This window comes from Cynocephalus volans, chromosome 1 (genome assembly GCF_027409185.1).
Source record: "Cynocephalus volans isolate mCynVol1 chromosome 1, mCynVol1.pri, whole genome shotgun sequence".
NCBI classification, from domain to species: domain Eukaryota; kingdom Metazoa; phylum Chordata; class Mammalia; order Dermoptera; family Cynocephalidae; genus Cynocephalus; species Cynocephalus volans.
This window is the reverse complement of record NC_084460.1, coordinates 291,896,005-291,908,737: the sequence shown is the minus strand read 5'-3', so window position 1 is coordinate 291,908,737 and position 12,733 is coordinate 291,896,005. Positions and strand designations below refer to the sequence as shown.

At 43.3% G+C, this 12,733-nt stretch overlaps 1 protein-coding gene across 1 annotated transcript in view; it reads left to right on the top strand.

Annotated features, from left to right (window-relative positions):
* The window catches only part of DNER (delta/notch like EGF repeat containing), a 353,549-nt gene that overhangs the window by 297,807 nt on the left and 43,009 nt on the right, over window positions 1-12,733 (top strand). Inside the window, exon 9 of the mRNA XM_063077946.1 lies at window positions 9,155-9,277. Within this exon, the coding sequence (XP_062934016.1) occupies window positions 9,155-9,277 (123 nt within the window). The remainder of the gene's footprint in view (window positions 1-9,154; window positions 9,278-12,733) is intronic.

The following is a 12,733-nucleotide window of genomic DNA, read 5'->3' as shown; positions in this document are numbered from 1 at the left end:
GTGCCCAGAAGTTACCTTGATGGAAGGTGTCACACACTGGCATTGAGCCACAGCCACACACTTGGATGGTCCAGAGCTGCTCACCTATAAACGCTCTTGAGGCTGAATTATAAAAAGCATTTAATGAAAAGAAAATGGTGTCAAACACATTTTATTTTAATAAAGGATAACTTGGGAAGCAAGAACCTACACTGTCCCATCACCTCTCAAACTCTCAAGTTGCTCACCCCATGCCTTGCCATCTTGGTGACCCTCCGAGGACGATACTCAAGGTCATTACACCAGGTGGTGCTGTAGCTCTGCAGGGGACCCATAGCACTTCTAGCAGGGATCCTACTCTGCCCAACCTATAAGTAATTCCTTCATATTCTGGACCAATTTCCCTCTATCTTATCTTTTGGGGCTTTTGTTTTTTCTTGTTCTTTTTTATTTCCTTTCTCCTCCTTGGTACTGCTGGGTCTCCTGCTCCTCTCTTTCTGTGGTCTCCGTTCCACCCCTGACTTTTTGTGTCTTCTGACATATAACCTTTCTTTTTTAACTGCATCACAATCAATATCCTCAGTACCTAGTTTAATGCTTGGCTACATAGTCAGAATTCAGCAAACACTGGTTAAAATGAACTGATGTTTTTTCTTCAAATTGCTTCTTCTTTTTTTTTTTTGTGGGAGGAACTGTCAGTTCCTTTTGTTCAACATAGTCTACCTCTCCTAGAAAGTGGTTCCACACTCCTCCCTGTTCCATGCCCCCTCCTACTGATGAAATTCTGCTGTATTTGAAAGTGCCTAGAACAGAAATCAGCCTGTAGGAGGAGACTCAGTAAATGTCAGTTCTCTATTCCTCTGAAAGCAATTGCAGTATCTCTGGATAAAACAAGCCTTACCCTCAATCTCTCTCTCACTCACCCTTCGTATCCTATTCGTTACCCGGTATTTCTGTTTTGCTTTTTAAATAGCTCTTGACATTTATTCTCAACCTGGCACTGCCACCATCCACATCCGGCCACGCTTTGCCAGGACTATGGCAGTAGCATCCTCACTGATTTGATTTCTCCATATGATTCTTGTAGACCTCACCCCCAGTCTTCAAAAGGTAACTGAAACGATCTTTCTGAAAGGCAAATCTGATTCTGTCAAAGCCCTCCCCAACCACTCACTGAAGGTACCACCAGGTCTGTCGCCTGCCCATCCCTCGTTTCCTCTCTGTCCTTCGTTCTTTAGTTGACCCCGGCCTACTTCCAGAATAAGCCACAAACCACACTCCTGCCACGAGGGAATTCTGCACGTGCTGCTTCTGCTGCCTTGAATATTCTCATCGCTCCACCACACGCTCTCACTCTCCGCTCACATCCCTTCCTTGGGGCAGCCTCCCTGGGGCAGGGGCCATCTCCCACCTCTCCTGCCTCCTGCCACCCAGACCCCTCACTGCTTATGGTCAACCAGTTATGATTCTACATTGATATGGATGATTGACCTTCTCCTCCTAAGTGCCCTGGTAGAAGCACTAGGTCTGCTTTTATTCACCATATAGCCCCAGTGACTAGCACGTGCCCAGCACATAGTAGGCATTTAATATGTGTTATTAAATGTTGAGTTAATGAATAAATTGATCAATTGAGGAGGCAGACATGAGGCAGAGAGTCACCAGCCTTCACCACATGGCTCTTCAAGGCGGCAGGTATTTTCAGTGATGGAGAATGTAAACTCATAGCATGAACAGCTAGGACATGAGCTGGAGCTGGCTCTTCCTCATCCACTGTTTTGGAAGCCCAGGGAAGGAGGCGGAGGTTTGTAGATGGCTCAGTAACATGAATAATAGGGAGGTTTTATGATCTAAAACTAATTTAGACTCTGTCTTCAGTTCTTCCAATTTAATTTTTATAAGAACTACAGCAAGTGGAAACATTGACTGATTTGGGTCATTTTACATCTATTCTCTCTTCTGGCCCAGGTGCCATGAGCAATGAAAGGATAAGAAATTAGGTAGTAAAAGAAAGAACCATCAGCAGCAGCCACTGTCCTCCACACGTCCATTCACATTCTGTATTTACTTACACAACTTCCTCCATGTGCACACAGGTCGTCTGGCTTTGGCGTGTGTGCGTGTGTGTGCGTGTGTGACAGGAGCATGATTCCTCTGTGGCAGTCTGTGCAGATATCAGCAGCAGCAGGTCCATTTAGAACAGAGAATCTGAACGCTTGATGGGATCAGTGTCTCAGTTCTGAGATAGATTCCGCTTGTGAACCTACCAGCAAAGAGAGGGACCAAGGGAGACAGACAGACAGACAGACACACACAGTTTCCTTTGAAATCAAGCTCCACATGGTAAAAGCAGTGCAGTGCCTGACATCCCGGAGGGCTCTGTGGTCTCTGAGTTGAGGCCGAGTTGGAAAGCTCACAGACAATCACATTCACGTAGTAAGATGACTTCCTCTGTGCCCACGTCTTTAACTACTATGGGTGAGGTGGACTATTTGATCTCTTGAGAACCAGCCTGGACATGAATCAGGGAGTCATGGGTTTTCACAATTTGTCTACTCCTACTGGAAAGAGGGGAAAACATGCTTGGGGTTGCAACACACCCTTAAAGGAACCTCTGCCCACATTCCCCACTTACTTCAGCCTGACTGTAGACACAAACAAATAAAAACCTCCAAAACACTTCAGATTGTTCTCACCTTGAATTCAGTCTGCACTGGGGGGGTGAGTAGGGTGGCCTTGCCCTGGCTGTCCTGAATATATTGCCACTGTGTTTGGAAGGTCCTGTTTGCTCTCTTTTCTGGAGGCAGCAGGAAGCACAAATAGCCCTCCAGACGTGATACAGAGGGATGAGTTGCTGTAATTTGTCACGCAAAGTGCCCAAAGTGTGAAAGTCATCTGCCTACCATCAGAATCTTACAGTTTGGGATTTTTCAGAGTGTGACAATGTGATGGGGGAAGGGAGGAAAGGAGCTCTCGTGTAAACCAGCGTGGGGCCAGAGCTGTCTTGGTGGTGTCTAAACAGTGTGGTCTTGAGACAGCAGTGGAGGGTCTTGCCTTTCAGTGGAAAGAAGAGGAATCAGAGCCTCTTGAGGCCCGGAGGCAGCAAGGTGGTTCCGGAGCAGAGACTCTGGGTGGGATCCCTGCTCTACATCCCTCTGCTGAGCCAAGCATGTCGGGCTTCAGACTTGTCATCTGAGAAGTAGGAATAGCACCGCCTAGAAACCAGCTCTGCCTGCCAGCTTGATAAGGGTGTCTTGGGGAGGAGTCTTACTGTGAGGACATAGAAAGTTCATCAGGGTTGTAGTTCAAAACACTCCAGGAGGACCCCTCTCCCCACTCCTCTTTTTATCCCATTCCTTTGGTGTGACCCAGGTGAGCCCAGTGCCTGTTTTCCTCTGTGGGACTGCACTCTGGAGAGAGTCACTCCATGGGCTGGAATTACATCAAATCCAAGATGGTAGATGGCCCCCTTGTACTGTCCAGAAATACTTTTTCTCTGTAAATTCACTGTCAGCCTTCACAACAACAATTTGAAACCTACACATCCTCAAATCTTCTCAAGACACTCTCATCTCATAAAAAGGATCTAGGACAGTGTTTTCTCAAAGGGACTTTTGTCCTCCAGGGCACATATGAAAATGTCTGGAGATATTTTTGATCATTGCAACTGGAGAGGGTTGCTGCTACTGCAATCTAGTGTGTTGAGGCCAGGAATGCTGCTCAATGTCCTGCAATGCACAGGACAGCCTCCCAACAGTGAAGAATGATCTGGTCCAAAATATGAGTAGTGTAGCCATTGAGAAACCCTGATTCTAGGTGTTATGGACTGAATTATGTCCCCCCAATATACATATGTTGAAACCCTAACCTCCAGCATGACTGTTTTTGGAGATAGGGCCTTTAAAGAAGTAATTAATTAAGGTTCAATGTGGTCATAAGGGTGAGACTCTAACACAGTAGCACTGGTGTTCTCATAAGAAGAGGAAATACACCAGGGGTGTTTGCACTGAGACGAGGCCATGTGAGAATATAACCGGAGCAGCCATCTGCATGCCGAGGAGAGGGGCCTCAGGAGAAACCAAATCTGCTGACACCTTGATCTGACACGTCCAGCCTCCAGAACTGTGAGAGAATAAGTTTCTGTTTAATTCAACCAGTCTGTGGTGTATTGTTGTGGCAGCCCTAGCAAAATAACACACCAGGCAGTGCCTTTGGGGGACATCATAGGACAGTAGAAAGAACACACAGGACTGACCATGTAACCTTTGGCAAATTTCTTGACTCCTCTGACTCTTAATTCCTCATCTATAAACTGGGGCTAGTCATGCCCATCAGTTTGGGTTTTCATGAAGGTTAAACAAGGTAACACACATAAAAGCCCTGACACAAAGCAGATGCCACCAACTTGCTACTAGACTGTAAGCTCCTTGTAGGTGGAGACTCTGCCTTTTACCTTTGTACCCAGGGCTCCTAGAAGCTCCTGGAACACCATAGGCACATTGTAAATGTGTTTTGAATTAATCCATAGCATTTCGGGTGCCGATTCAACAATTATTACTTGCTCAGATTTTCCATACCAGATACTGTGAGTATAGCTGTGAACATTGCAGTCGTAGCCTCTGCCTTCAAGCTCATATTCTAGTAGAGGAAGAGAAATTATAATCAAGTAAAGAACTGAAGTTAAAAATATGATTTTAGATAATTATGATGGAAATTGACTGTTGGGGTGGGGGCAGCTACTTTACCTAGTATTGTCAGGAAACTATCTGAAGAAGTGATTTTTTAAAAAAAATTTCTGATTCTTTATTGGTAACTTAAATTCCACTAGAGCTGTTGCTCTTGTGAAGTGATGTTCCAGAATGGTGAATATCTTCTCTTAGTGCAGTCTTCTTCTGCTTTATCCAGTAGTACTTTCCAGGAAAACTCACTGTACCTTAAAACTGTTCTGTGAATGTAAGGCAGTTAGGTTCTAGTCTTGGAAAGTTATAAGCAGGCTTTTAACTTACTTGCATGGCTGATGGGTCAGTCCAAAGTTGTGAAGGATGCCAGACCATTCTTTGTCGTACAGGGATCTCTTGGACATTGCAAGATATTTAATATCTTTGACCCCCCCCCACTAAATTCCAGTAGACCCTTCCAATCATTGTGATGAGGAGCTCTCCTATCCCCAATTTCCAAAACACCCTCTAAGGGCTGTACAGCCCCTATTGAGAGCAATGATTTTGAGGTCTCCAATGGCCTCCTAATCTTCAAATCCAGCTGTCACTCTTGCTCTTTAGAGCTGCTGACACTGCTAACCGGCCCTCTCGGACTTCTTTTCCTCCCCCAACTTCCAGGACACTGCATTCCTTGGTCTTTCCCCCTCTCCTTCACCCAATCCCTGTCCAGTGTCCTGATCTGGCTTCCTGTTCTCTACTTACCCATCTGTGTAAATCTGACCTTGGTCCCTTCTTTTTTCCTTTCCGTTCTCCTCTTTGATGAAAACTTCAGCACCACATCCAGACAACTAATTCCCAAAGTGCTCTTCCTGGTCCATTTAAACCCACCTTTCCAACTACTCACCCTCTGAGTGAGCCCCAAGTTAAGCTGGTCTTGCTCTCAACCTGCTTCTCCTTTGGTTGTACCTTTTTGTGTTAGTGACGTCATCTGTCACTCACTCAGCCTGAACATGGCAGCCATCTACTCTGCTCTTTCTCACCCACTCCCACATCTGGCTGGTCACTATGTTCTGTTGATTCTAAAGTGATTGGAGCTGGGTATTCAAGAGCAAATCATGCAAAGATTGGAGCACTGCTGAGGGTCAGTGCGCTGGAAGGGGCCCCTGATCCCACTCTTCTGATCTTTTATTTTATCTTTAAAAAATTCTTTGGACTAACTTAATTTTTTTAGACCCTGGCATACTGCCCTGAGCTAATTTGCTTGCCTGAATTAATTATCAGCAGGGGGTGACAGCCTCATTTTTACAGAAGCTGTCTCTTTTGGAAGGATGCATTTATATTCAAAGAGTCCGATTTAAGTTCCTTGGCACCGAGTGTAAAGGGTGCCTTGACATTTCCATAAAGACATTTAAATGTTACTGTCTCTGAAGAAACCGTTTTAGAATATGAAGACTTTATCTTTTTTCCCCCCTCAAGGAAGGAAAAACATCACCAGCTTAATTATCTCTGTAAAATAACTTCCTCATCTACTTTTCATGTTGCTAGTGGAAAAAGATAATGATACTGTTTTCAAAAAATGAAAACAATTATGGATGATTTTATGAAACTTGCTTTTGATTTTTGTTTGTGTAAATAACCCCTCAAATCAGAGGTTAAAGATGCATTGATTATTTAAAGTTCTGCTGGGAGAGCAAATACAAGTGAAAAACGCTGCTGGTGGCTGTTGTTCCCGCCGACCATAAGAAGGTTCTTGTGATTAAAAGAAGAAGCCAAAAGACACTTAACTCTTTTATTTATTATTTATTTTTTTTATTTTTATTTTTTTTCGTGACCGGCACTCAGCCAGTGAGTGCACCAGTCATTCCTATATAGGATCCGAACCCGCGGCCGGAGCGTCGCCGCGCTCCTAGCGCAGCACGCTACCGAGTGCGCCACGGGCTCAGCCCGACACTTAACTCTTTTAATAAATAAATATATTTATTGTGGCAAAAAATCACGCAACATGAAATCTACCTTTTTGACAAATTTTTAAGTGAATTTAAATTTTTAAGTAGATTTAATTTAAACATTTTTAATATTCCGTTTATATACATACACCACATTTTCTTTGTCCAGTCATCGGCTGATGGACTTTTAGGTTGTTTCCACCTCTTTGCTATTGTGAATAGTGCTGTAATGAACTTGGGAGTGCTAATGTTTCTTCGAGATCCTGCTTTCGGTTCTTTTGGATGAAAACCCAGAAGTGGGATTGCCGGATCATACGGTAGTTCTAGTTCTAATCCTTTGAGTAGCCTTCATGCCATTTTCCATATAGCAGCTGCACCATTTTACCTTCACACCGAGAGCACACAACGGTTTCAGTTTCTCCTCATCCTTACCAATGCTTGTTATTTTCTTTCTCTCTCTCTCTCTCTCTTTTTTTTTTTTTTTACAATGGCCATCCTAACAAGTAGGAGGTGACATCTCAGTGTGGTTTCAATTTGCATTCCCTGAAGATTAGTGATGTTGGTCATCGGCCATTTGTGTTATCTTACACCAGGCACAAAACTCAATTCAAAATGGATTAAAGACTTAAATGGAAAACCTGAAACTATAAAAATCCTAGAAAAAAACATAGGGGGAAAGCTTCATAACAGTGGTCTGAGCAGTCATTTCCTGGCTACGACATCAAAAGCACAAGCAGCAAAAGCAAAAGTAGACAAGCGACACTGCATCAAACGGAGAATCTGCTGCACAGCACAGAACCAACACAGAGAAAAGGCAACCTATGGAATAGGAGAAAAATTGGCAAACCCTAAATCTGATAAACTCTTGTAAAAAAAAGAAAGATCTGCTAATTCTAGATGAGTCAGCAGACTTGTTCTGTAAAGGGCCAGACAGTAAATATTTAGGCTTTGCAGGCCATATGGTTCTGTTGTGGCTACTCGGTCTGCTGTACAGAGTGAAAGCAGCCATAGACAATATATAAATGGATGGGTGTGGCTGTGTCTGAATAAAACTTTATCTACAAAAACAGGCTGGGATGTATTTGACCTGTGGGCCATAGTTTGCTGACTCCTGATCTAGAACAGAGTTTCTCGACTTGGCTGTGCTGACATTTTTTGCTGGATAGCCTTTTGTTGAATGGGACTATCATGTGCATTGGCTCTACACACTAGATGCCAGAAGCGACCCCATCTTTTCAACACTAGTGTGACAACCAAAAATGTCTCCAAACGTTGCCAAATGTCCTCTAGGGGATGAAATTGCTGCTCGTTCAGAAACTCTTGTCTAAATGATTGAAATAATCTGATTGAAAAGAGTAGTAGAATATATTTTTCTAAAATTACAAAAAGTAGGGTAAGATAGAGGAATTGAAAGCCACGGTGATATAGTCTTAGGTCAAGGTCTCCTCAAAGGGGCCGTTATCACAACCTGAATTTGGAAAGCAGTTCAAAGACAACTGAAATGGCAACATACTTTGAAAGTGCTCTTGTTAACAATGCAAATATGAGCTTAACCTACTTTTGTGACAGGCACAAGAAACAAAACAGTTCACCACATTAGCATGTTCTAATGGGACTTTCTGAGTTTGAGGATTGGCTGTGAGTTGGAAAGGTTGGAAAAAAGGCAGTAGTTCTAATTCCCACTTGGGCAAGGGTTTATTTTTTCTGCTTATCTGAATTCAGAACTAACACAGACAGGGTGATTTTTGAAAACACTCACATGTTTCTCATTGTTTGGACAGGGCCTGACAAAAATGGCCTGGTTTCACTGCAAATTGGCAATAATACATGCTTTTGAAAGTTGAAAACAGCGTAACACTCATGAGCGAATCTCCAAAAATGTTGTCTTCTTGTCCTTTAGAATAAACACCTGTTTTGCAAATAAGAGAGTAAAAGCCATCTTTATCAAGAAATTGTTAGTTTCTTCTTTTTATTCCTATTGTATTTTTAATAATTAAAAAATTTAAATACAATTTTAAATATTATAATTTATATAATCATTTGTAAACAAACAGCAACAAAAGAATAAACCCACGTCTCATCAGGAATTTCAGTTAAGCCCTTTGAACTAATTTTCTTTTCTGATTTGAAAAGGAAAGAAAATATATTGATGCTTTTCTCTTTTAATAAAATTCTCTTTAGTTAAACATATTTTTCTCATTGCCTGGTTCTCATCCTTAAGAGGAACTGTTACTGTCATGCTGTGAGTCCTGCAGCTCTGTCCCCTAACGCCACAGCCGACACAAGCAGTGACTGGTCCGTCTCCCTAACACCAGTACCCTTGGACGCATAATGACATGACCATCTGGTTGATAAATGGGATCATGAAAAAGAGTGATGAAAAGAGGCTCTTTCTTCATAGCCTTCCCCCAAATCCACATTTCAATTTACCCCGGGAGACCCAGTTCCTTAAATCCTATCCATGTGTGCCATACTTCCCAATGAATACCCAACTGCCTTCTTTGCAGGCTGGTCCAGAGTGGGTTTTAAATGGGATGCATTTGACAGCAGGCTTTTCTCTCTATCCCTCAGGTTACCACGGCCTCTACTGTGAGGAGGAATATAACGAATGCCTGTCCGCTCCGTGCCTGAACGCTGCCACCTGCAAGGACCTGGTTAATGGCTATGAGTGTGTGTGCCTGGCAGAATACAAAGGTGAGAGGTCGCTTGGCCTTCTTGTGCCAGAGTGGCTCTAAATGACGCCAGGGATTTCTCCACGTAAATTCCCAAGCCTCTAATTGGAGCATGCATTTGTTAAGAATAAAGATGAAATGCTGAAGCTGGGATCATATATGGATCCAAAGAGACCAATTTGCAAGTCTCAGGTTTCTTTCTGATAAACTGAAAAATCTCTCTCCTGCCCTTTCCTTCTTCTTGTATCCTCGCTCTCTTTTCTGTTGAATGTGGAAAAAGCTGAAAACAAAAAGTGACATTGAGTTGGACTGTCAGACACAGGTCAGAGGCCGCAGCTGTGAAAAATGTGGGAGAGGAAAGTATGCTGCTCTTTAAAACTTATTCTATAAAGACAGGATGCTGTGCTTTCTGGAGGGGGAGGCCGGTGGAGTCTCACGTATTGGCGAATAAGTTAATTCTCATTAAATGAGTCAGTTGGGAGAGAAATGTTGGTTCATTTGAGTGGACGCATATCAATGTCACTCTGGAAAAACAGGTGACACTGACTGAGTGTTTACAATGTGCAGACCCTGTTCTAAGCCCTCACATGCATGAACTCATGAAATCCTCCCAACAAGCATGTAAAGTGGGTGGTGAGGTTATGCCTTATGAGCTTGGCCAGCATGGTTCCTAAAGCCTTTCCCCGCCCCCCATTGGCCTCTAGCCACGACTCGTGGACGGGTGGCTTCCTTCCAGCCCCGACACCCTCAGAAGGCGCTGTGCCAGGACAGCCTGTTTATCAGCTATTGGCACATTTCTCTAAGCTGTAGCTTCAGGGCTGGGTTTAGATTTTTGTAATGTTTTTGTGGACTCTATTTATAGTCATTTCACTTAACCTCCTGCTCCCATAGCTGCTTACTTGATACCATCCACCTGCCTGGTAACCTTGTGTTGTGGCTCCTGCTGCTTCTGTTTGGGTGGACCCACTTTTGTTTTAGTGATCTTTTCAGCAAGCCTCAAGGGCTTGTAGGCCACACTGAGGAACTTCCTCAAGCTCCTGGATAAAAAGGTGGGAAGCTGGGACAAGTCTTTATGTTTGGCAGATCTGATGCTTCCTTCGGAGTGTGATGGTCATACAGTACCAAACTCCACCAACTTCCACCAGGGCACAAAGGCAGATATGCTGGCTTCATCTCATGGCTTTCCAGTTCCAGGTCTATCGGAGCACTGAGAAATAGGGAGTTAGTTCAACCCTAGAAAGAAGAATAAGGAGCAATGAATCAGGAGACCTAGATGGCATGTCCTAATGATGCCCCTGGCTTCCTGTCTAATCTGGGTAAATCTCTTAAACTGACTGTCATTTTCTCTGCATAAAATAAGGACAATGATACAGAGATTTTGAGATTCTCCAATAACAGAATTAGTAGTGGTCAATGTGCTTCAAAAAATTTAAAATGCCGAAATTTTTTTAGCTTATGATAGAATTTTATGAAGCCTATTTATATATGACAAAATCATTAACCAGATGTATTTTGAAGATGCCCCTTACTTTTCTGTTTTTGCTCATGCTATTATTGCTGAGAAATAAAAACTACAATTGCATGTGATGACCCACAAGTGTCTCCACAAATCCGTAGGCAGTGATCCTAGCCTTTTTTCACTTTCCTTCTATTTTTTCTCAATAAGTATTCTAAAATTTTGCCATTTTCTCAAGCCCCATATTGAACCACTGTATCCTTGACTATCACTGACTTCACCCCATCCTCATGAAATAAAAGAGACTTACTTGCAAACATCTTCATATTTACCTAATATTCCACACCCTATACCAATTGTTCTCGAATTTGAGTGTGCATCAGAATCTGCTAGTGAGTGGGCATCGATGGCAATTAAGTATCCTCATCAGTTGACTTTGAGTTCATCCTAGGTGGGACTGACCTAATCAGGTGAGACCTTTAACAGGATCCAGGGCTTCCCAGAAGTTAGAGACTTGAAGCAGCAGGGACCCTTTCATTGCTGCTGCCTTTCAAGAAGCAAGCTGTCATGAATTGTACAGCCACAAGGATATGGCTGAGCCCCACCCTTACAGTTTCTAATTCGCTAGGTGTGGGGTGGGGCCCCAGAATATGAATCTCTGATAAGTTCTCAGGTGATGCTGATGTGCTGGTCCAGGGGCCACCCTTTGAGAACTCTTACCCTACAAACGTATCTTCAGTCACAACCACTAAAACTTTATACTTTCCCATATTAGTTGATCATGTGCTCTTCATCCTATCCAAGGTTAAACCTTTCCTATATGCTTTAAATTCTACCCCTTCTATCTTCCTGAGACTTTTTTCTAGCAATTACCTTTCTCTGCAAATCTTCAACCTCTTACTCTCTTCTCGCTCTTTTCCTTCACCCTATAAATATGTTCGTGCATCTCTTACTCTGAGAAGATGAAGATTCTAGGAAGATGGCAGTTCATGTCGACATTTAATAACCCCCATTTCTCCCAACTCTCTGCTGGGGGTGACTCAAGAAGGTGGATGACCCTGGAGGGGATCTCAAACACATCTGAAGATTTGGGTTCTCAAGAAAAGAGTGCAGATGCTGGGAGCCTTTGCTTAGAACAAGAGTAGGGGTTGGGGGTTCCAGGGAGAGCTGAGGACTCAGGGAACAGTTGAGCCAAAAAGGACCCCCTCAGCTTATAGAGAGGAAGAGCATGCTGCAGATGTGCTGTGTGTGACCCTGTGAAGCAGCGGGGTCTACTGATGTCATGAATACTGACTGCCTTCTAAGAAACTAGCACAGTTGGACTGAGATGGTTCTTTCTTTATTGTGTAGTTGGGAGAGAATGGTCTCTCCCTGCTCACACTTGGAGGACCCTGAGCACCCAACCTGAGAAACCTTTCCCCACTCGTGCCTCAGTAGACAGGTCGCAGTTGGTTGGCTCCTCCAGGCTGGGGGGACTCTCCAGTGCTGTCTGCCTCTGCTGAGGCTTCTGCCCTGCAGCCTGGCCAGGACAAGGAGCCCAGACCAACTCAAGAAGGAGAAAAGTTATAGGAAATTAAAACAAAATTGCATTGACAACTTTAAGCTCTCAAGAGAGGAAGTGAGAAAAGTAATGTATATTACTCAAAATTAAATTTGGATCTGAAAAACAAAAGGAGGAACTATTTCATGATGGATGTCAAAATATGAGGAAATGGAAACCGTGAGTGAAAAGATAGGAAATCTGGAAAAAAGATCCAAGAGATCTGCCTCCATCTGAGTGATGTGAGCTTCAGAAGAAGGGGCTCATGGAAATAAAACCAGCATCAAGTAACAACTAGAAGGAGAAGTCTGTGGGTGGAAGAAAATCTTGTTTTCAAACAGAGTGGGCTCACAGAGGGGCAGAGGGGTTAACAAGGAGATGATATACAATTTGAGATTTCCTGGTAAAATTTTTAAACCCAAGGATAAAAAGAAATTTTTACAAGACTCTTCACAGGGAGTACAGGTTACATTCAAGAGAAA